This window comes from Paralichthys olivaceus, chromosome 23 (genome assembly GCF_024713975.1).
Source record: "Paralichthys olivaceus isolate ysfri-2021 chromosome 23, ASM2471397v2, whole genome shotgun sequence".
Classification (NCBI taxonomy): domain Eukaryota; kingdom Metazoa; phylum Chordata; class Actinopteri; order Pleuronectiformes; family Paralichthyidae; genus Paralichthys; species Paralichthys olivaceus.
In genome coordinates, this window is record NC_091115.1 from 1,428,840 (window position 1) to 1,453,325 (window position 24,486).

Sequence of the window (24,486 nt, forward strand, 5' to 3'; positions counted from 1 at the left end):
ATATTTGTCTCTTAACTCTTCACTGATGTTATCTGCATGGTAAATGATTATTAATGCTAAATAATGTATGGGAGAGCCCATGTGAATATTTATACACTAATATTTAAATATATAAGATATTTAAACTATGTTTATATGACATAATTAAAATATTAAATACATACAAACTATAGTTAAAACTACCTCTTCTATGATCAACTACAGCTGTAAAATCTAATTTACAGATTAAAAAGTGAGTTTTAATAAACCACGAGTGTCGGTAACTATAATAACTTTAATAGTACATCTTCAGTATGGGCACAGTATATTTTTCTCTGTTAGAAATACCTTTAGTCTTGATTTGAAATTCATTTGATAATAATGTGTGATACTTAAACTGCAATATATTAACTTGTAATATAGTATTTTAATAGGTCGTATATTTACTTGTAGGAGAGTATTTATACTATTAAAACTATAAAAATGCATGTTGTACTTGTATGAGCATTTTAAATAAGAGGGTCGTTAGCGTTGGGGAATAAATCTCCATATGAGTCAGCTACACTGATTTAATTTGTTTAAGTCGTGTATGAAACCAAACTGAACCCGTGTAGTTTAAATGAAAACAGTTTGACCTTCAGTACAAACAACAGATTCTTTGTGAGGTTTTTTTTTACAGCAGCTCTCAGATTTTCCCTCTGAGACGACAGACACACTCTGTTTTCCACACTCATACATTCATCTGAAAATTCCTGCAGCACAGCCGCTCTCCTGAGATCATGTCTGTGTGTTAAAGTGAACCAGTGTTGCTGCTGCAGCTTTATTGACACAGTGTGGGCGGTGGCAGTAGAAGCTCAGAGCCACAGGAAAGTGACAGAGAAGCTGTTCACATGAAAATCTTTCCCATTAAGGTGCATGATTATATTGAATCCAGCTGATTTGCTGATGTTTCTGAGGCTGTTTATCTCAAAGTTAACAGCCGGTCGTCTTTCTCTGTCCAGAGTGAGGTATCTGCTGTATAACCTCTACAGTCACTAGTTATTTTACAGACTTGTAAATAATAAATGATCAAATACATTGCTTCAAATTGAACGAGTGGTTTGTGTTATTAATTCATCTTTTGATTATTGACATGATTAATGGTTGACCAGACATGATGAAAGATGTCTGATGAACAGTCTACAACCCAAACATATAACATTTTATTAAACATATAACATTAGACTAGAGATGGCAGTCAATTTATCAAATGAGAAACTTAAACCAGATGAAGGAAATGTTAGTGTTATTTGTATTTTAGTTGTTTTTTGTTGTTGTTGCAGCTTTACTCCGATTCAAACAGGAGGAACAAATGGGTCAAACTCTTTTAAACAATAGGAAACAGCTGTAAAATCACTAAATCAGTTTTATTCAGCAGAAATAACAAATTCAACACAGAGAAGAGAAAGAAAAACAGTGAATCTGTCGTGATTCAGACAGACTTTACACGGCGAGGCATCGTTACATCAGAGACATTGTCCAGTCAATAATAAGACACTTCTTGTCATGATAATCACTGTTGAAGCAGAACATTTTGATTTTTAATACATCAGTAAAATCACTGACTGAAGTCAACACTTTTTAAATATTAAATACACAACAGACGTCAGCTATCACCGTCAGTGATCCGAGGTCAACGTTTGCATCTGAAATGTTTTCACCAGAGGAGAAAAGTAGAAATCTGTATGTCTCAGTAAAGTGTGTGTGAAGAAGCTCATCACGATAAAATGTAATACTTTAGATTCTATAAAAAAGAAATTATACAAAATACTGAAAAATTCAAATAACCTAACTAACACTGAGGGAACAAAACTGGAAACTGGAAGACAGAATTAACTCTTCTGTTTAAATTAAAACTATTGAATGTGAACTGATGTGGTTTCTGGTCCTGCTGTTTGACATCGGCTCTGTTTAAAGGCTCAGTCATTTTTTCATAACTGTGAAATCAGTCGAGAAAATTGTTCATGTTGAGTTTAACTTTTAGAGACAAACAGAAGAAATATTCTTCTGGACACATTTTAAAAAAGAAGGAAATAAATCACTATAATTATTTTACTCTTATTATTAATATTATTATATTGTTTTCATGGCAGTACCTGCCACCAGAAGCAGATGATGGTTTGATGCCTTTGCTCGACGGGTCGTTCACATCTCTTTAACTCAGCCCACTTACCGTGTCGTACGCATTTACTCCCGTCTGGGAACCACCATGAAATCCCTTACTCTCTTGAAAAAATACTCATAATAAAATATTTAGATATAAAAAGGAGCCTCTGCCATCAGCCAACGGCAGGAGTCTGTGCACTTGGTAAATAATCCTACGGTCTTTGAGCCAGGCGGCTCTTCCCTTCCTCCTGCTCGGCTAGCTTGATGTGAGTGTAAGACAGGATACCTGCCAGCGTGCAGAGGATCCCCAAAGCCTGAGGGTGAGAGAGAAAGATGAGGAAAGAGGTTTTAGAGAAAGTAAAAGGTTTGAATCACAGAGCAGCATCGTGAGACTCACCTGGTTGAGTGACAGCGGGTCATGGAAGAGCAGGTATCCTCCAATCAGAGTGATGCAGAATTTAAAATGACCAAACATGTTGTAGCTGAGAACCAGGTTAAGGAAAACGACATTAAAATACTGAATATGGAATATAGAATAATTGCTGGAAGACATTCACGAATCCTGAATAAATGATTCACCCAGAAACCTAAAGAAACGGAAACCTCCCCGACAACATATAAGAGCTGCAGAAGAAATGCACTACATTTCTGAAACAACAAAACAAAACTCAAAAACTAAAGGGACCAGCACGATTGCAATAAAGAGCTCCCGTTATTTAAGGATACGTGACAGCTGAGGTATTTCCAATGATCCAGTAGATGGACAGGTTGACGAGGAACGCCACCACACCTGAGAACAGCACTGTCATCTAGGAAGGAAACAGACAACACTGTTACCCCGGCAACACGATAATGAGAAGGGTTGTGTGCTTTGTGTTGAGTTTTACCAGAGCAGGCAGCGACCACGGTCCAAATATTCCTCCGTCTCCACTCAGCGGCTCAAACAAAGGAACGACACAGAGCAGGAAGCCTGACGACAGAGGAGCCTGACAGGACAGTTACCGTGTTAAGATCAGGGATGTTACCATATCATGTTTCTCTTCCCAATCCAAAAGACAAGCCCCAACAAAAACAATTAGTCCCAAGACAAGACCTAACAATCCCAGGTCGAGAGCATCGAGTCACAAACATTAAAACATTGACAGTATGAACAATGCATAAGGCAGAGTACACAAAACAACTGGATTATCAGACTCTATCAGCAGATACTGAAAATAAAAAGATCTTTATTTACTGTTGTAGTCTGTTATTCTATTAAACTGATGTTAGTGATATCATCAACATCAAATTATAAAGTGGTGACACGACTGTTTCTGTCTCTGGAGTGAAGTTATACCTGATAGTACAGAAGCTGCATGGAATTCACCTGGAGCTCATGTTGTTTAGCTCCGACCCACTGACAACAAGAGAGACGGGGAGAGAGTTAAAATAATAATTCATTTCATTCCTGACAATTTTACTAAAAACACTTTGTCTTGAAGACGTTTCATCTCAGTGTATATTTACTCACAACTTGGTAAAGCGATGTCACTAGAACTCCCAGCGAAGCAAACACTGTCCCCAGCAGGTTGAACCGCACATCGTAGTAAGAGTTCAATATCACCCCCAATGTGATGGGCACCTGGAGACGGACGGGGGAGGGCACAGACAGGAAGGAGATGAAAACAGGGACACCTCCTCGTACAGCTCATCAAAAGAAGACTCGCTGCTTCAGCCTCATTTCAAATGTCTGTTAAGAGGCGTTGAGTTTTCTTACCAGTGTCAGTTTGATCTTGGTGGAGAAGGTCTTCTTGTAGTAGGTGGTCTGGATGAGGATGATGACGGGCGTGGTCATGGCTTTCGCCAGCTGGTACGTCCCTATCGAGTTGTTCTGCAGGGAGAGGTTGGTGAAGGCCACGAACCCGCAGAAGCTCAGAGCCAGCCACACGATCCTGCGCACCGGGAGGCTTTTAGGAGAGAAGACGTCCATTTGGTGGCAGATGAAGAGTCCGAGCCAGGTGACCACGAAGTGAACGAGGGTCAAGGTCATGTTGGGGAAGCCGTAGTGTACGTAGATCCACTTGTTGATAAAGACGATGCAGATGGAGGACAGCAGGTTGACCAGCAGCCCGGCGAGGATGCGCCTGTTGGCCGAAAAGCCAAACAGCATCTCTGCCATGGTCACAGGTGTTTCTGAGCTGAGCTGTGATTTCACTTCACTGAGGTCGATGTTCACACTGTAAAAACAATAAAAAGAAAGTGTCACAGCTCAGAGTATAGATGACTCTACTCACAGACACATTGGGAATACGTAAAGTTTTATGTCACAGAATAGACGGACATTTATTTTTACATTCTATGTAAATAAAACCCTTAATTAAAGTTTGGTATATTTGGTTTTACTTGTGTTTTCTTTTAATTCTAGTTATTTATAATAAAATGTCAAAACTCAGGGTTTTCATCACGACGTCTAAGAAATCATTTCTCATTGTAGTTCAGTTTATCAGTTTTATAAAAGTTGCACCATGTAAAAACACTAAACACTGAATCGAATCTTTTGAGCATGTGAACACGTTGTGCAGCAGAATTGTCCATTTCATAATTTCATATTTTCCCTGTCACAGCTGAAGGAGGCGACAGTCAGTGGTTTCAGTAAATAATGTAAACTCAGCTTTAAAGTCACTAACATGTGCTGATGTTATTTTACATGTGACAGATTTTAAACGAAGCTGTTACATACATGACACTAGCTGCTTCAGTGTGTGTGTGTGTGTGTACATGTGTCTGTGACTGTGTACATGTGTGTGTACATGTGTGTGTGTGTTTGTGCCACGCGTGTAGAAAACTTTACCTGTGGTCTCCATCTTTTCTGCCTCACTCTTCTTCTCTGACTTCAGCCACAACATCCGGCCTGTGTCCGCTCCTCTGCCCGGCTGTCAGTGCTCCACACTCGGCCTCTGCGGTGAGTGATTCTCCGCTGCTGCCGCTGCTGGAGGATGCTTTTCTGTTTTGGCTGCTTTTCCTTCCACAGGTTCGATTTCCTCCTCCATTAAAACCCGCCCCGCGTTTCCTGTTTCCTCCGCGTCTATCAACGTGTGTTGAAGGGAGAAAGAGCGACCCCTACCGGACTGGAGGAGGAACAGAAAACTGAGACAGGCAGGAAAATCTGACTGAAACAAATAAAAAGAAATAAAAATAAAGAAATGAAGCTCTCTGCTGCAAGTGTTCGAAGAAAAGATGGTACATGTAATTAAATACAATTGAATTTTGTATGTATACTGTTATTACATTATCACTGAAGCGTTTTACAGCTGCTGTTTGTTAAAGCAGCGACTTGTTGGAAGTTATTTCATCACAAGATAAAACCAAACTTAAACGTGTTTATCTTGCTCCAAGAATAAAGTACGGAACAAGTTATAGTGGGTGGAGCGGAAATAAAACAAAGACTTAATTTTTAAAGTATAAAAATATGAATATAAAATATGTTAAGTGCATAACAAGTAATAATAACATGGTTTAAATTAAATTCTGTATTTGAAACAACACATTGCTCTTTATGCATGTTTGTGTGATGAAAGTTGTTCTTCTATCTTTGATATTCTTATAATACAAGAAGTCTTGACAATAAGCAAATTGGAATAAAAGAATATAAAACTAGAAGATTTGATGCCTAAACCTGCAAACACAGATGAAACATGACCCAGATCATTTGGCAGCACTGACAGCTCTACAGCACGAGTGTAACTAAAACTTTAAATAAAGTTTACACAACAACACTACAAGAAACAGGCTTTTATTTTGCAAAAAAAGATTAACAGAGCTCAGAAAGACGACAATCCAAACTTCAAACTACGAGTGTTTAAATTGATGGCTGTAACTCGTAGCCCAGCGGGTCGAGTCCTTTGTCCAACAGAGAGAGAGACGACTCCCTCAGCTTCTGCAGGAACCTCCTCAGCTCCTCTTTAGAGAAAACCTGCATTTGTGGAGAGAAACAGAATAAAAACCACAAACTGGTCGTCACTTTGATTCTAGACAGAAACAAGAGCAAGAACAGAGTCTGTACGAATCAACCTGCTGAAACAGAAAGTTTGTACTTCAAGATGCTCCTCGTAAACATTTTTCTTAAGAGTCTTGGGTCTTTACCTGGTAGAGACGGTGTTGGTCAGATGAGATGATGTCAGCTAGACGCAGCGCCTCCTGGTGTCTGGAGGAGTTCTGCAGCACGCTGAGCAGCAGGAAGCTAAGTCGAGGAAGACACAGAGAACGCAACACCACCATCTGGTGACTGCGCTCTGAGTCCTGCTCTGAGTCCTGCTCTGAATCCTGAAAAACACACAACCAAAATAAGCAACAAGGACCTTTTTGAGAAATACCTGAAGCTCAGATTTAGATTGTAAAAGTTTCCTAAATGTAGAAATCATATATATCATCGTAAACAGTTACCTGTCTGTTGTCAACCATCCATCCTCCATCGACGAACAGCAGCACATTGTAGATTCTTTCTTTCACGTCTTCAGTCAGAACGTCCAGGCGACAGGACCAGGTGGAGAAAGACGACTGTAGGACACAAAAAGACAAATGAACTCGACCTACAAATCCTGATTCAAGAACATCTACAGGGATTTTCACACTGATCAAGGAGGGTTTGTTTAAAATAAGAAAGCAGTGTGTAGAATGTGTGTGTACCTGGTACTCCTTCTCTCTCATCTCATTAGCGACCCTCTCAGTGAATTTGGCCTCCGGGACTGGAGCCGGCTTCTGGGGGGCAGAACTACTGTGACTGAACCAGTCAGTGAACGCCTCATGAGCTTCCTGTGAGACGATAAGAACATCAAGATCAGATCAATCAACCTCATTGATCACTACACAACAGACTGAGGCCATGCTGTCACTACAGTACAGTGTTTGTACTCTTGCCTCTTGTCCTCTATAGGAGACAACTGTCTCAGGGTCTTTGTGTGTCACCTTGATCCTCTACATCTGTACAGGAAGTTAACATTATTCAAACACAATGGAGGCAGCATGTTTGGTAACAGCCATCAAAACAAAGCATGAAACCGATGGATTTTCTGTAATCTGCAGCGTCTCCTGCCGACATTGTCTCTGAGCTCATCTTTTCATTTGATGGTATTGATATTTTAAAGTCAGCACTTATGAAAATCAGTCAATATAATATAATAATGTTTAGTCATACTATCGATAGTTACGTCCAAATCAGTCTCGATATTATTTGAAACATTAAAACAGAGACTGGAAACAGACCAGGTAGGCTCTGATACACAGGTGTTCTCTGATGGCGTTCTCATCCTCGGCGGGTAAAGTGGCCTGACCGATGCCCGCCCACTGGCAACAAATCTCCTTCATCGAGTCCTCCGGAACTTTGGAGAACACCGCCTTCGCTGCATCGTGTTTCTGCAAAGCTGAGAGAGGGAGACAGAGAAGAAATGCATCATGGTCCTCACTGGCAGCGATGGGAGAAATATTACCATGAAAAATCTAAACCTGGAAAATGCTTTTTAATTTCCCGTCCTTAGATTGTTGATTTATTTCAGTTTTGTTGATTTCTATGTTCACAATGAAAACTGACAGTGTTTAAAAGTACAATAGTAGATAAATTTATTTCTCATTGTTGTCAGTCAGTTATTTGACAAATAAATAACACAAATAAAAAAAATACCCAGAAACTTCCTCATGATGGCGTTGGACTGTTTAAGGGCTTCGGCTCGATGGGCGGGGTCAAACAGCAGCCAGTCGATAATGTCGATCTTCCTTTGGTCCTCCTATCAAATCACAGTATCACTGTAACTACACTCGCTTTTATTAACTCTACACAAACAACAGTCATTTACCTGTTAACACCTGCTTTAGTTTGAGTCTTGACAAAACAGTTTTTAGTTGGTTTTCTGTACCTTTGTAGTCGCCGTCTCCAGCGTCTGACTGTGATGAATAAACTCTGTGTCGTCTCTCTCCCTCACAGTTTCCACCACCAGCTTCGTTATCGCAGCGACGTCCAGACCTACAAACACGATCGGTTTTCTCTCAATAATAATAATACCTGTTGTTTTTCCGAACGCAGCGTTTATGTTTCACTATTTTCCATCTCACCTGCTTCAGTGGCGAGCTGCAGACAGCGGGGGCGGAGCTCAGACTGGGTGACGGTTTCCAAGAAGGCGGCGTACTGAACTGTGGCGAGCTCGGCCGGGAGCTGGCCGACGTAACTCGCCACGAGGTCGGTCTGCTGATCCTGAATCAGAAGGGAAACATACGCCTTCAACACGTCCACGCACAGCTCCTCCTTCAGCGCCAAACCCAGAGAGCGGAAGAACAGCAGGAGGTGAGACATGAAACGCAGCAGGTGGGAGGGGAGGGGCTTAGAGGATTTCAGCCAATCAGAAAACTCCTCCATCAGCCCTGAGAGAGACACAGAGAGGTTGAGAATCAGGTCATGTTTCAGATTAAGAGGGTGAGGAGATGAGGGTGGGGGGTGGTTGTTACCGTCCAGGTCTCCCAGGATGGCAAACTTCTGGATGACGTGGTAATGCTCTCTCGTCTCCTCCAACACCCTCTGCACACAAACAAAAAGCAGCTGGGATTGTACTCGATCCAGTCATGTGACTTTAACATTCACCGATCACATCGAGTCCGAGTTTCACCTTCGATTCTGAGGCTTGAAGCTCCTCAAACACCTTTTCCATCGTCCAGCTGAGGAACCACACGGGAAAAAAGTAAAACCAGTGACACATGAACTACGGTGATATGTGTTTTATATTCAGGCTAATGTGTTATTTCTGTGTGTGTATGTGCTCGTGTGGGTCATACTTCGCCTCCAGGTATTCTCGCGGCAGTGTCTCCACTTCCTGGTGGGCCATACCCGATGACATCAGATCCTTTTCAACCAGCGAGTCGACCATCACTCTGAAGTACGCCCACACGCAGTCCTCCCATGATTCACACACTGCCAGGAGCTGACACACAACACACACACACACCATCACCATCTGGATCTATACACACTAATCCACAGGCTGATTATTGAATCTTTATTATTGCAACCTATGAACATATGATTTTTACCGGTTTGAGGTTTCCACTCAGGCTGGCGTAGATCGCTCTCTCGTATCTGTTTAACTGCTCCTGAAATGCGTGAAGGAAAAGTAGTGTCAGACAAACACTGGTTAATTTGTGGACCGCACGCTGCATTATCATTGCCCGACAGGGATCAGCTCTCCAGTGAGTGTTCACACCTCCTCAGCCATTCTCCAGCAGCAGGCCTTCCAAACTCCTCTCTGAGGGTTTCCTTCCACAGGCTGCAACTCGATACTGCCTGCAGACAATGGAGGAACAGACGGAGAGGGAAAAGTCTTCAGAGGAGTCGTAATGAGAAAGTGACGAGTGTGACTGAAAGTGCTATTTTCAAACAAGATCTTCTTCTCGTTATAAATTACATAGACAACTGAGTCTTAAACTGTGGTGAGAGTTTACCTGAGGTCATGTTGGGATCGTGGTAAAGTTTCCATCCTTCCAGAGTTGCTGCTCTCCAGGCCTGACCACAGCGTTTACACAGCCTCTGAGCCTGAACACAAACACAGACAAAAGGAAATGAGACTCTGAAGTCCCAACACACAGCGAAGAGGCACATGTAGACTTCAGACTGATTTTGATCCTCTCCGTTAATATCTCTGCTGACGTGAGTGATGAGACGTCTTGAGATTATTTGTCATCACATATAAACTTGACCAAAAATAGTTTTCTCTCTCTCTCTCCCTGTTTAAATATCTCTTTACCTCCTCCGTCATCCCCGCTCTGATCAGGTTGAACAGATTCTTCAGCAGTCGGGCGTCGTCCTCTCTGTCCAGATCAGCCAGGGGGCGCTGCTGCCGGAGAGGGGCGTCTGGGTCCTGAACACAGAAACACACTTATTATTTGTGTATCTAGTAACACTAGAAATGAGGATGTGTGTGTTGTCATGGTAACAGGCCTCACCAGCTCAGTGACCAGAGGAACCGTGAACGCAGCACCGCTCTTCCTCCTCATCTTCAGCGCATGAAGAGTGTTCTCCCTGAGACAGACACACACTTCACTGAACCACTCACAGGATCTCACTTCTCATAAACACACAACTGTAGACTTGACAATTAAAAAAACAAAACAGATGTGAACTCACCAGCAGACATTTTTGGCATAATATTCTATATTATCAGAAAAATCTCCAATTTGATCCTTGGCAATGCATTCCAGCCAATCAACGACCAGCTGCAAGACAGTTACCAGACAGTTAATGGTCAGCAATTTGTAGGGTTTGCTTCCTGCTTGTGTCTCGGTCGTTACCTGACTCTGTCGAATGACAGCATCTCGCTGAAAAAGCTGCTCCACCACAACCTTCTCACTCTCACTTGGAGCCTACAAACGAAAAGACGCAGACAGAATTAGATCTTTATCAGTCTGTACACGTCTGTGTTTCACACTATGGCCTGTGTATTCATCAAGGCCGAGGATTAATGTATGAAACCACAAAGAAAATCAGTCAACACTGTAACTTACAACCATGTCCGACATGGTGATGTCATCTTCCAGCGCCAACTGGACCCGATCCCTGCAGAAAGAGAGGTGAGCAATGAGAGACAAGCAGACGGACAGATAACCAACGGACAAAGAGACAGTCTATCAAGACGACAGGCACCTGTAGAGTGAGGTGATGAGTCTCCAGGAGCTGCTCTCCTGCTGCAGTAGCCAGCGGACTCCTGCTGTTTTACTGTTCTGACCTGCTCTGAGGACCACAGACTGCAGCACGTCCACCTTAAAGATGGCGGAGGAGGAACGGTGAGTAATTCAGCTGCAGCAGTCACATCAATTCAAACTACTATAAACTCCTGCAGTTGGTCTGCTTCACTTTCACAACACAAACAGATTAGATGTCATAGGTCCCTAAAACTCAAAGTTTAGATGTACAAGAGCACAAACACAACACCTACTTTGTCCTGGCAGAGTGTCTGATAATCCTCCAAGAGATCGAACACCGCAGAGGAAGAGTGTTTCAGAAAAGATGCAAGGAACTCTGGGAAAAGACTGGCAGCCGCTGAAAAGATGAAAAACAGCTGCACTAAAACACAGCAGTATTTTACACTAACACTCCTGAATAACATGGGGGCGATTGTTTCACTCACCGGCTTCTCCCGGGTCGTCCTCCTTTAGCAGAGCTGAGCTGAGGTTGGCGATGTCCTCTGTGAAGAAGCTGGTGTTCTCCTGACCGGCAAGAGGGGACGTGAACATGCTGTTGGTCCAGTCACTGTCATCCAAATTCTAGGTACATAGACACACACACCATCATTAATCACGGACTACTGTGTCACGAGGCTAGTGAGTGTTCATGTCGCTCTATAGAGGAACCAGTGTTTTTGTGTCTTACCAGACTGCCGAGTGTGTTTCGGGGCGTGTGTGTGTACCGAGGAGTTCGACCCCCTGGAGCCAAAATGGAGGAAACATCTGGAACCCTGGGAGTTACTGAGACAGATGAGAGGAACGATATTAGGTTAGACAATCGTCAGTGTGAAATCAGGCTTAAAAGATTTGCGTGTCTGTGTGTCGTACCAGCCTGTCTGAACAGTGAAGCAGGAGTGTTCCGCAGGGAGCGGGCTGGTGTCACCGTGGACATGACGGGGCTGCCACTGCCGGGTGACGGGACTGAGGACAACAGTTCAGGAAAAAACTGACAGTTCGGACATTATGAATCAATACCAGTGATACAGCAGCATTTCCATACCATTATTCTCACACATATAATTATTTCCTGATTTCTTAGTTGTGAGCAGTGTCCACTACTCTACTACTAATATTTAGCTTTGAACTTAAAACCACAGACAGCACCGACACATGAACAGTCTCCAGAGGCAGGATACAGGCCACCTTCTTTCTTCTCCTGCGGGCAGCGATCGTCACCTCGTCATCTCGAACCACAGGAGACGGCAGCTCACTCTGACCCCTGAAGTACAAACACAGCTCAAACTTATCATCACACAGCAAATGTTTCAGAGACAGTTCGCTGCGTTCAATACTTCTCCCTGACGTTGACTAATGTCTAACAAGCACGAGTTTATCCACAGGGTGGTATCAGTACTTTTACTTCAGTACTTATTTCACTGCCGAGTTGACGAATGTCAACATTTAGCTGGTTAGCATCAGCACCAGGGGTGTTAGCATCGTTAGCCTCAGCTAGCTCAGTAGACTCATAGAGCAGCAGGCTGAACAAGCAGCTGACGTGAAGAGGCGCCTTTCGCAAACGGAGTCAACGATAAAGAGACTTAAATGTCAGCGATCGTATAAAGATGTGAAATAATGAAAGTTACCAGTTCATGTTAGCGAACTGTCAACTCCCGCTTCACGAGGTTCAACTGCTGCTTCTTCTTCGTGGGCCTTATTCCTCTTCTTCGTGGGGATTGTTCCCCTTTCGGGGCATGATTGGATGCGTGCGGGTGCAATGCTGCCCCCTGTGGCTCAGTTTGACGTTGGATTCTTACTGTGACTGATTCTAACTTTTGTAAAAGAGATGAAAATATATAAAAACTTAATTCTTAAGGTTTCAAGCAATAATGAAAAGTTACCGATGTGAATAAAAAGTCGATCCAAACTTTCTTTGTATTTAAAACAGCCACCGTTACTGAACAGGCTTAAAATACATAAACACTGTCATGTTATTCTTATCTTGTAGTTATTTATCTCACTTCATAGTCATTTACATTTCAGAAATCATTATCACTCATCTGTCAATTAAGATTTAGTTGTTTTACATCTCTTTTTTTTTATCTGATCTGTCTATTTTTTGTGTTTTAAAAAAATATTTTAACCACTGTCATTTACCTCTCAAATAGCATTACATCAAGTGTTTTTTCATTTATATAATTTGTAAAATGAATGTTCCTATAATAGTTTACATCTCGCTGGCATGTGTAAAACTCCGTGATTTCATACATAACAGCACATTTAGGAGTCGATCCCTGCTTTTCCAAGAGAACCTATTTTGAGTAACATGAGAACATGTTAAAATGACAAAAGAAACAAAGTGATAAAAAAAATATATAAAAAGTTAAAGCCTGAAAAAAAGAGAAATGTTTTCTTACTGAACTATAGCTTCTTGGTCTGGTCTAGTTTACAAAAGCTGCATCTCTGATTTTCTTTCGGATGTTGTAATTATATGCAAATAACGAATTATAGTCAATAAATACATAACAATTAATACGAGTATTATTTAAATAATAAAGTTAAAAATTAAACTTTTGAAAAGTTAGCAGGAAAGTGACAGTTCGTTATGTCCACAGTGCAGTGTCGGTGTTTGTCCAGCAGGGGCGCTACACCTCTGAGCCCTCACAGCAGTGTAGTAAACACACGCTAGCATCGTTAGTTGTCCGCTAGCATCGTTAGTTGTCCGCTAACCTGCTGGATTAACGTCTCCGCGGGACATCACATCAACTAAACCAACACAGAGAGGTGAGTTAGTCGAGTTTAATCTCAGCTGGTGCTCAGTTTAGTGCGGGAACCACAGCCGCAGCGCGTGTTAAGCAGGTGGTTAGCATCGTGCTAGAAGGCCGCGGAGCCTCGGCGTTTCTTGGCTCAGCGGAGCCGCACAGAGAGGCAAGCGACGCGGACTGGCGCGTCTGTGGGTTCACGAAGAACAAGACGATAAAACGTGTAATTAAATCCGTGAGGACTTGAAGTGATCGTTGTTGAGGTGTTTCACCACAGCTCACTTCCTGTTTCAGGGTTTGTTTTTTTCATTTTTTTCATCGTTATACGTTTCACAGAAGTTTCTGTTAGCAACCAGCGGCTAATGCTAACTGTTGTAAACACGCTGGTTCTGCTCTGAACTCGAGGCGATGGTGACATTTCACGTTTCCGTGAATTAATCGGTGAATTCAAACTAATTAAAAACTAAAACTCGCGCGTGCTCAGTCGTGTCCGTTTTATCACGTTTTAAAAACAAAGCTTCACTCATTATATAAAAAATATATATAAATGAACGTGTTTCAGTTTGTGAGTGAACTCAGGTTTGTCCTGACACGGACATGTTGTTGTTGTTGTTGTTGTTGTTGTTGTTGTTGTGGTTGTTGTTGTTTAGTCCTGGTCGTGCAGCGCTGCTTTGTTTGTGTGTGAGTGATGTCAGTGATGTCAGTGATGTTGTCTGTGAGCCGGGACAAGTCCGGGCATATTTCCTCTGCGCGTGTGTTGTCAGGGGAACAGCTGACTCACTGACTGTCAGCTGCTGGATGACTGTGCAGACGCACCGACCCTGGACCAAACTGTTCCGAGCAGAGTCAACACGTGCGGGCAGGGTTCCTGTGTCTGCTGCTGCAGCCAGCCAGGGTTTTATCGTAAACGATTCTGGTTCTGAGTCATGGAAACATTTGTCTGAGCCCAGTCCTAAACCTGAAATGGATTTTACTATAATCACAAGACATTACCTTCAAGGAGCTCCATTATTTTCAGAGTCTTTCATTTTTAAATGATCAACAATCCAACTTCACTCAACACTGAAGTTAAACACTCAAATAAAAACCTCTAATGTGAGAGGTTGGATGTAGAGAAATTTGGCCTTTTTGTGAGAAAAGTTCAAATCCAGTAGTTTCAGATGAACCGATTTATTGTTTCAGCACTAACTTTATAAAAGTACTTTTTATTTTGTTGTTTAAACAACAAAGTATTCCTTTTAGTATTCATGGTTTTATTAGTTTTTACTCTTCAAGTCCTTATCATTTCTTTTAGTTTCCATATCAGGTGACCTCATGTGTTATGAGGGGTTTCTAGTTTCTGCTCCATCACTGAGTTTTCTGCCGTTTGTAGTTTAAAGTCTGTTAAACACAATAAACAGTACAATGATATAAGCAGCCTCTTTCATTAGATGTGGTAAATGTAATCCAAGAGAACCACATAAACTCTAAACTCAATTATTTTATGATAATCTAATCATCCATTTGATTAGATTACAGCTGCAAATAATCATTTAGTTATTGATTAAGCCTTTGATTAATGTCTTGATTAATCTATTTAAGTTTTTTATATGAAATGTCATAATAACAAAAGCTGAGATAATGTGTATTATAAGTTTTGTCAAATTCAAGTATTTACATTATTATATTTAGATTAGTTTGAAGTGTTTCCCTCTTTGATATTATACATTAGAAATGAATAAAGTTTGTATGTAGAAACGAAGCTGTCCTCTTGCACGTGATTCCCCAGTGAACCAGGACACTGAGCCACTCTCATGTGAGTTTGGTCCTGGTTACCACTGGTTAGTGTGTAGTTATGGTTAGCCTGGTTAGCATGGGCCTCTGAGGGCTGAGTCGTCCTGGACTAGTTGTGGCATGTCTACACAGAGCTGTGAGTAAATCAGCTGCTACAGTCAGTTTGAACATGAACATACAACAGAAGCTGCTGCAGCTGACTCAGCCCTGATAGGCCCCAGTCAGACTAGACCAGGACACTGAGGCTGGTCTAGTCCTGACATGTCTGAGCAGCTTTATAAGAGGCCGCAGCTCTGCTCCTCTCTCACTGCACTTTATCTGCTTTCACTTGCACAGGATGGACAGCTGCTGACACCTCTCACTCTGTATATACCGGTAAGACTTTCATTTACATCCAATATACATCTAAATACACTGTGTACACGATACATGACGCTGTACTTGACAAATGGATCCACAACTGATGAATAAATGTTCACCTGAAAACCACTGGTGTGTACTTCTTGGTAAGAGCTGCTGGGTGATCATTTACATGTTCTGTCTCTTGAAGTTAAGGCTTTAAAGTTCTGTTTTTAGTCAATCTGCTGTTTATTTCCCGAATTATTCTTTAAATAATATTGTCAGTGAAGTTACTTACATCTGCCAAACAGTTAGAGAAATATATTTTTACTCATGTCATGATTTTAATTTCAGTCGTATCGTTCAATGTAAACTGTTCAGACAATATTTGTAAATATTTATTATATTTTTAACCAAATTCTTAAATTAAGTTGCAACAACAAACTGATAAACAAACTCCTCACTAATAATAAAACAGATTGTTAACAAAGTACCTGAAAAAGTTCTAATATTAGAGTTAATGCTGTCAGAGGACGTCACCTGTAGAGCTTCACTCAGAACAAACTGACAGCTGATGATCAGGTCCAACGTTTGTTTTGTTCTCGTGCTGGATTGAGTCACATCTTATTTAAACACCCACAGTCCACACTCACGTTTTTCATCTCTATGTGGGCGTGGACGCATTTGACAGCGCTGCTCCTAATTCTGTAGCACGTGTCGGTTCCAACCTGAACCAAATGTTACCCCAAACACCAGGGAGAAGATTTAACTTGACCAGAGCCTGAAACCAAAACCACAACAGGGGGGGGGGGGGGGGGGGGTGCTACAGGAAATACAAATTGAACGGAGGGGAACTCCATCTGGAGAGAGAACAGATGTTCACACAAGGCAGTTTCTTGTTGATAACCGTCGTCCCGGTTTGTGCTTTCACGTATAAGCAGAAATTCAAGTTACTGAGCCGGTCTCAGATTTCTCTAAAAGAGAAGTGTTGATGTTTCTTCCTGTTTGTGCGAGGTACTGCAGATTCCTCCCACAGACCAATCACAGGAGGCTATTCAAAAAGTCCATCAGCTCCTGCTGTTATTTCCCAGCAATCGATATCAGTCTGCTGCTCAGATCGATTCCAGGGTGGACTTACATGTTTAGAAAATGAGTAAAGCTAATTGGCCTTCTCGTCCATCAACAACTTACAGTAACTTAAAGCATCGTTTACTTACTCGATCTGTGTTTCTGTGCAGGAACATTCAGCTTCACTATGTCAGCTGACAGCGAGCTGAGCACCGACACCAGTGACGACAACAAACTGGTGAGAGAGACTGACTCCTCCACTGACTCTTAACTCCTCACTGGCTTTGTTTCGTGTGACTTGACACTTTCCTGTGTGTACATCTGTTGTGTGTATGTGTGTGTGTGTGTTTAGGTCAAACCAAAAGTGGAGTTCCGCTCTCTGCTGCAACATGCTGGGGCCACAAAAGATGTTTTCACCATGAAGGAGGTACAACATGTCTCTGACTTCAGAACTGAGAAGGAAAAACTGTAGTTGTAGTGACACTATCGCTGCGTACTTAATATTCATTCTGACTCATTACACATTTTATAACTAGTTGTTTAAAATGTCAAGACCATCAACCATCCCACCCAGAATTATAATGGATTATGGGTAATTTTGCATCATCCTTTGGGCAGCAACACTTGATGATACATATATATAATTATATTGTTGTGCTCTAATTATATGTAGTTTGACAGTGTTTCTCAACCTACTTCTGTATAATGATGGAAAATGACAACCACATGGTTTTGAATGCCTTCTTCATTCTCTGGTGTTCCTCCTGCAGGTGATGTTCTACCTGGGTCAGTACATCATCCAGAACCAGCTGTACGACCAGAAGCAGCAGCACATCGTCCAATGCTCCCATGATGCACTGGGGCGGGTGCTGGGAGTCGACAGCTTCTCTGTGAAAGAGCCACGGTGAGAAAGGAAGAGAGAGACGAATGTGTTTAGATTCGTGTTAATGGTGAAGATTAAAGTGTTTCACATAAAGAAAACGTTGCTGTGATTCCTTGACGCTGCAGTGAGGTGATAAAAACATGTTCCTGTTTCAGAGTTCTGTTTGCAATGATCACCAAGAACCTGGTGGCTGTGAAGAGCCAAGGTAAGTCTTTATTTTCCTCTTGTGTCCTCTCACTGTTGTTCTCATGTTGACCTGAGGATAAATGACCTCCGATCACTTCTGTGTACGAAACCACAAACATTCAGTAAACTCTGGAACCTCGTTTGGCCCCCGTGAGGCAGAGTCATTCATTTTACAAATAATTTTTCCAGCCCCGACAAAACAAACATTTCTTTCTGTTTCTTAGAGTCGCCCCCGAGCGAGAACGAACCAAACGGCAACAGTCAGACAGACAGAGGGACAGAGGTAAGACACGCAGCTTACTGTACACATGTTAACGTCTGGAGCTCATAACACACAGCACAAGATTTTCATTTTCAATCTTACTTTTGATGCTGAATTAATGAGAAACCAATAATACTTGAGAACATGTAACACAGTGTTCTTCTGGGTTTTATAATGGTGGAGAATGACAAGGCAAATTTAAAAGTCACAGATTTTTCAATGGAGTTTTGTTTCGTCTCCGAGAGAGAAAAGTTTCGACTGTTCAGAGTAAATTAAGTTTGAATCATTATTCCAAAAATCTACAACGTCAACGTGTGTTAATGTCTTTAGGAGGCAGAATCAGAAAGCCGCTCTTCATCACCAGACAGGAGGAAGAGGAGAAGAAGGAGGGGGAGGAGAAGGAGGAGCTGCAGGAGCAATGAACCAGGTGCGTGACTCCTGAGGCAACACCACCTCTTTGGTGCGCACACGCATCATGTGACCTAACGCCCCAACCACCTTGTTCTCCTCAGGCCCCTCCCACAGTGTTGAGGATGATGAAGATGAGGAGGAGTCAGAGGATGAAGAGGAAGAAGAGGGGAGGAAGAGGAGGAGATCCGACAGCTTCTCCTTTACCTTTGATGACAGCTTGTCCTGGTGTGTGATTGGAGGACTGGGCGGCAAGCGGGACAGACACAGCAGTCAATCATCAGAATCACACAGCACAGTGAGTAACACACACACACACACACACACACACACACACACACACACACACACACACACACACACTTTGTGTTGACAGTTGTTGTATTGGTTTCTAACACTGTGTTTGTGTGTGTGTTTAGTCTGGGAGGTCAGAGGTCACGGTCCCAGCCTCAGACTCAGAGAGCGACAACTTCAGCGTTGAATTTGAGGTCGAGTCCGCAGATTCTGACGATTACAATGAAGACGACACTTCTCTGTCGGCCGACGACCAGGTGAGCGTCCTGCTCACACACGACATTACAGCGAGTTACTGGAAACGATTCAACCTAAACCATAACCTCTGTGTGTGTGTGTGTGTGTGTCCGTCCAGGTGTACGAGGTCACCATCTTTGAGGCAGAAGACGACGACTCCTTCGATGAAGACACAGAAATCACTGAAGCTGTGAGTCTTCACACACACACACACACACACACACACACACACACACACACACACACACACACACACACACACACACACACACACACACACACACACACACACACACACACACACTTTGTTACCTCCGTCTCACAGTGAGTGTGTGTTTTCTCCCTCAGGACTACTGGCGGTGTGTGAAGTGTGACGAGTTGAACCCCCCCCTCCCTAGAAACTGTCTCCGCTGTTGGACTCTGCGACGCGATTGGCTGCCTGAGGAGTCCCTCAACGCTACTAACTCCTCCCCCTCCAGTCCCAAAGCGCTGCCCAAAAAGCCAACCGACCAATCGGCAGCCAAAGAAGCTTCAGGTACCTTTAGTTGCAGCATCAGGTCACGAGTTCGTATCATATCTGACGAGTTATCAATGATTCAACAGGCAGAGGTGGTTAAATCATGTGGGCGGAGTTTGTTTCAGTTTGAAAAGAAGAATTGAACCTTTGCTGATTGATGGATTTTGTCTCCTGAAGGTTCCGATGTCGAGGAGAACGAAGGAGTCGATGTTCCAGATGGGAAAAGGGCGAGAACTCCTCCTCTGTCGCAGTGTTTCTCTGACTGCACCTCCTCCGCTCCCAACTCCCAGGATCTCCTCTCCTCCTCCCAGCCCTCCTCCTCCTACTCCTCCACGGACTCCCAGGAGCTTCTCCAGTCGTCCCTCACATGTTCACCTCCTGCTCCTGCGGTCCCAGAGTTGGAGCGCAGCGTGTCTGCGGAGTGGCGTTTGCCAGAGTCGTGCCTCGACCCCTGCCTCATCTGTCAGTCCCGGCCCAAGAACGGCTGCATCGTCCACGGACGAACGGGACACCTCATGTCCTGCTACGTCTGCGCCAGGAAGCTGAAGAAGAGGAACAAGCTGTGTCCCGTCTGCAGGCTGCCCATCCAGTCTGTCGTCTTCACCTACCTCAGCTGAGACTCGCCCTCTGTCCTCACCTCCTTCAGCTGAGACTCACCCTCTGTCCTCACCCACCAACTCTGTCCTCACCTACCTCAGCTGAGACCCCCACTTGTCCTCACCCTCTTCACATGTAGGCCTCTGCCACTGCAGTCACTTAACCTCGACACGTATGTTCAGGTGTAGCTCTCGTCACAACTTGTATCTTGTAACATGTTCAGCTGCAATTTGTTTTCAATTAGTCGACTCTTCATCAACTAGTTTTGATAATCAGCTTGTCTTCATCATATATGAGTGTAAACAACATATATGATCGGACACTTAGAAAATAAATAAAATAAAACGTAACCTAGAACGTTAAGTTTAAGTTTTCTTCTAAGTTCAGGTTCCACATCATTAAGTTTCTTTAGTACGAGGAAACAGATCTCAACAAATCCCTTTCACACGTCTCATCTCAATGACTCTTTAAAACCCAAAGAAGAATTTCCATCCACAGAATATTTAAATGTTCGATTGTTTTTCATTTTTCATTCAGAGAATCAAACTGGTGACAGGAAGACGCTCGTCAGACAAACTGAATATTTGATCTTGGGTCAGAAGGTTTCACTTTATTTTCGTATTTTGTATTTTAGATGAAACAGTTAATCACTTAATTCACTAATTGGCAGATTAATCAAAGATTTAAAAAATCTTATCTGCCGTATTTATTTGGAAAGTGGTTACGAGTGAATCTCCGGCATTTTTCCTAGAAATATTATTTGAAAAAATTGTTCAAGTAGTAAATATTTAAAAACCTAAAGTAAGAGGAGGAAGTAGAAGATTTAGTTGAGACTAGTTTCAGAATATAATGAATTAATATTATTATATTGAGGCAGCAGGAGGATGTACCTAATATTAACAGTGTGTTAGTACATTCGTTACCAAACTCGTCTTTTTAAAAATACACAACATGATTTCATTATCTTTCATCCGTTTGTGTCCTGACCTCTCGTTGTCACTCGCCTCAGCCGAACCCTCTGACGCTTTAAACAAACCCCCGAATAATCCTTCTTACCCAGAATCGGACGAGACGATCGATATCCGGTTCGATTCCCTCTCGTCTGAACTCATCTTAAAAAGACGGATCAGCAGCGTTCAACACATCTGATTGTTTCTTCAACTCTCACACTGTTTTTGGGAACATTTTATTTTACTGGTCTATAATTCCCTGGAAAGAATTCTGTAATTCCATAGAAATTAATAATATTTATTCACTGTTCAGTTATTATTGGTCATTTTACTCCAGAGACAGAAATTTGGACTAAAAAAAACCTCTAGTTTACAGCAGTATTTATTTTTTTAATAATTCAAATTACATAGTTCTTTCCGGGGAACTTAATTGTAAATAATTAGCAAATTATTTTAAAATGATGCACCAGTGAAATAAATGTCATCTCCTCATCGAAAGTTTCCTGGAAAGACATTTATTATTTTCCCTATTTGAATTCTTCACAGATTAATTACTTTAGAATGAGAAACTGACTCTATGGGATTAGTTTGCTCTCCTGGCTGTGCACTGACTTTCATACCAGCTGTTAATTATCACGGCACCAGTTAAATTTACGGCGTTCTTTCCAGGAAACTTAAAAATATAAGGAAAAATATGGCTCCATTATAAAAAGTGTTGATAACATCCTTAATATTTATTTGTGTATTTAAGATGCTTGGAAGTTTATTTTAACAGACGCTTTTCTATGAGCTCTTTAAATAAAAAGATAAATCTAGTGAGATGTATAATTTCTGTGAACTGAATAAAGTTTAACTTGTCTTATCACGAGCCAGTTTTTTATTCTTTTAGGTTTTTTTGAATTAACTGGATCCACATTTCTCACTGTTCTCCAACACTTACAGCTCCAGTGTGTCAGATTCAGGTGAAAGGGACTATAGGCAGATCATTTAATGTAGAATAATCCTCCGGCTGCTAATAAATAAGCAAAACGATGAATACAAATGAAAATGAACAATAAAAAGTGGACAAGTGGTTCCAGTTCCTGCTGGAGCTCTGTAACTCACCAAAAAGTACCCGGAGACACTGGGTGCACATCTTCCCACGTCTGTGCGTCAGGTTCTGCAGGAACAGCTGAAATAAACAGTTGGAGTCGGTGTAAGTTCGACTTTCTCCTGAAGAATGAACTCTACCTCTGCTTCCAGCTCCAAGCAGCAGGAAAGGAAGAAGCGAAATCCTCACATGAATCCCAAACAGGAGGCTGAGCGTGTCCTTGCCTCCGGCCGCCTGAGGTGTTCAGTTAGTTAAACACACTTGTCTGCTGTGATTCCTCCGGGACTTTGAACATCTCCTTCACACCTGCTTCACGCTGCTCTTTATCAAACAGACAGAGTTAGATAGTTCACTGTCGTCCGTCTGTTGTTTTCCCAGCATCAACACAAACAGTCTGATTTTAATGTGACTGTGTGAATGAGTTGTGCAGATGTTTGTGCAGATGTTTGTGCAGATGTTCAGTTGCTCGTGTCTCCAAACCTCCACTAGATGTCGCTGGAATATCAGGTTGTAACAAGTCATACATACTATATACTTATATTTACTTTTTAAAAACACATTAGTATTTAGACTGTGATACATTGTGTACTTTTTAATTTCCTACAAATACTAAGAAATAATTCCGTGTACTTTGCTCATTTAATTGGATAACGTAGAAAAGAAAAGTCAGATGAACAATGTTAAACGGCCGTAGGTTGATTTAATGATGTGAAGCCTCATTAAGAACAAGGAATAAACCCTGATGCTGCAGTGAAACGCACACATGGTTCCTCACAAGTTTCAACACAAATCCAGTTTATTTGGATTTTAGAATCAGCCCGAGTTTTGGGAACTACATTCCACAACAACATGGTTAATCATAGAGATGGTGCGACCGCCGGAACTGTTCCCAGTTCCAAACGTGTCCCTCTAAAATACACAGATACACACATACACAGACTGTTGTCCGACGTGGTCCAGTTCAGAACCACGCACATGCAGTAAACCTACTCTATGTGCTTCCTGACTCTTTTTGGCTTTTCCTCGCGAATCTACTTTCAGCTCGACTCTCGAAGGCACTCGCTGGCGGCGGAAAGAAGGCAGAAAGAAGCTCGTGTTGGCGGAGAGAAGAGACACAGACACGCACAGAGTCAAATATTGTTCTCAAGCGTGAATCCGACGTCTTTTACAATTCAGACACTACATCTGTGCCGAGAGACCGAGCTCAGATCTACAACATCAGACACAAACGTGGCAGTTTAAGCCGCAGCTTTGCAAACTTGAACTTTATCTGAACATGGAAACATCCTTTTAAAAGTTCCACCAGTTTATTTACACACACACACACACACACACAAACACACACACACACACTATTACTTGAAGTTATTTGGCACCGTAAATGTTTTCATGAGCACATTTCTGAGACAAATTTCTCATGAAAAGTATTAAAAGGAGAAGGATGTGTTTATTTCAGTCCGTGCACGTGGAGGTCAGGTGGTGAAAGTCTGGTCCAGACTCTGTGTCCATCCACAGACGAAGGACTAAAAGACGTGAGGACGAGGACACAGCAACGGCCTCGAGGTCGTATTGCTTCAGAATCTAAAGATGTTTTGTAAGATGTGAAAACTCGGAGGAATCAATAATTCCAGTTTTCACCTGAAACCCACGAATCTGTTTAAGAGAAGAAGGCATGTGGTTCGTCGTCTAACTCTCAGCCCACAGATTAAATCTGGGACATGAACTCAAGCACAACAGAAAGCTCGTCGTCTGGGCTCAGGAGGAGAAGAAGAATGCAAATATACGACGGCTTTAACGGTGACGATTAATAATGTTTACAAGATAAATGTGTTCAATTACACTCGGGCGCTCTAACAGCACTTCGAGCCAGAGACTGTCGCAGACTTTCTAATAACTCGCTCCACGATTCCTCATTCACAGAGCGGTTGGTGCAACGATCACATGGTGTTGAGGGATTTTTCATTATAATCTTTTCATACTTCAACCTTGTGAAACATTTAACAGACAGAAGAAGGAGAATACTCTAGAGGCACATGCATGATTCTTTTCCCACGTCTGAGCAGATAAAACAGAAACTGATCCCATGAAGCAATAAAGTGAAACACAACACATGCATTTCCTTTTCGTGTGCGGAGCCACCGTCCTGCTGCAGTAAAAACATTATTCATCTGTTCTAGAAACCGACTCAAGAGTTTTTCATCAGAGCATCGATTCCCATTTGTTTCATGAATATTAAAACTTAGATGTGATCAAGACAAATTAATGCTTCGGAGTCATTCAGCTGCTCTGACTGTTTCACCTCAGAATGGAAATTCAGTCA

The 24,486-nt window shown here is 42.2% G+C and overlaps 3 protein-coding genes across 3 annotated transcripts; 1 reads left to right on the plus strand and 2 right to left on the minus strand.

The window, feature by feature from the left end:
* Window positions 1-1,366: 1,366 nt before the first annotated feature.
* slc35e3 (solute carrier family 35 member E3) lies at window positions 1,367-5,175 on the minus strand. Its single transcript, XM_020104848.2, has 8 exons — window positions 4,955-5,175; window positions 3,881-4,340; window positions 3,635-3,745; window positions 3,461-3,520; window positions 3,012-3,110; window positions 2,851-2,933; window positions 2,522-2,606; window positions 1,367-2,438 (listed from the first exon to the last, which is right to left on the minus strand). Exons 2-8 carry the CDS (start codon window positions 4,280-4,282, stop codon window positions 2,337-2,339), a joined length of 942 nt encoding a protein of 313 aa, XP_019960407.1. The 5' UTR covers window positions 4,283-4,340; window positions 4,955-5,175; the 3' UTR covers window positions 1,367-2,336.
* Window positions 5,176-5,880: 705 nt separating this feature from the next.
* On the minus strand, window positions 5,881-12,584 carry nup107 (nucleoporin 107). The gene is made up of 26 exons (XM_069519586.1): window positions 12,447-12,584; window positions 12,000-12,082; window positions 11,692-11,784; window positions 11,510-11,604; window positions 11,268-11,403; window positions 11,076-11,179; window positions 10,784-10,899; window positions 10,645-10,696; window positions 10,432-10,503; window positions 10,268-10,356; window positions 10,087-10,162; window positions 9,888-10,001; window positions 9,586-9,676; window positions 9,348-9,427; window positions 9,178-9,237; window positions 8,923-9,068; window positions 8,757-8,805; window positions 8,599-8,668; window positions 8,209-8,514; window positions 8,013-8,119; window positions 7,781-7,883; window positions 7,366-7,523; window positions 6,790-6,915; window positions 6,547-6,660; window positions 6,247-6,426; window positions 5,881-6,076 (listed from the first exon to the last, which is right to left on the minus strand). The coding sequence occupies exons 1-26, from the start codon at window positions 12,452-12,454 to the stop codon at window positions 5,963-5,965; spliced, it is 2,742 nt and encodes a 913-aa protein (XP_069375687.1). The 5' UTR covers window positions 12,455-12,584; the 3' UTR covers window positions 5,881-5,962.
* Window positions 12,585-13,413: 829 nt separating this feature from the next.
* On the plus strand, window positions 13,414-21,944 carry mdm2 (MDM2 proto-oncogene). Its single transcript, XM_020108937.2, has 13 exons — window positions 13,414-13,584; window positions 15,672-15,710; window positions 16,913-16,980; window positions 17,095-17,169; window positions 17,513-17,646; window positions 17,781-17,830; window positions 18,036-18,094; window positions 18,404-18,500; window positions 18,586-18,779; window positions 18,901-19,032; window positions 19,131-19,202; window positions 19,361-19,547; window positions 19,707-21,944. The coding sequence occupies exons 3-13, from the start codon at window positions 16,930-16,932 to the stop codon at window positions 20,144-20,146; spliced, it is 1,491 nt and encodes a 496-aa protein (XP_019964496.1). The 5' UTR covers window positions 13,414-13,584; window positions 15,672-15,710; window positions 16,913-16,929; the 3' UTR covers window positions 20,147-21,944.
* The last annotated feature ends 2,542 nt before the right edge of the window (window positions 21,945-24,486 follow it).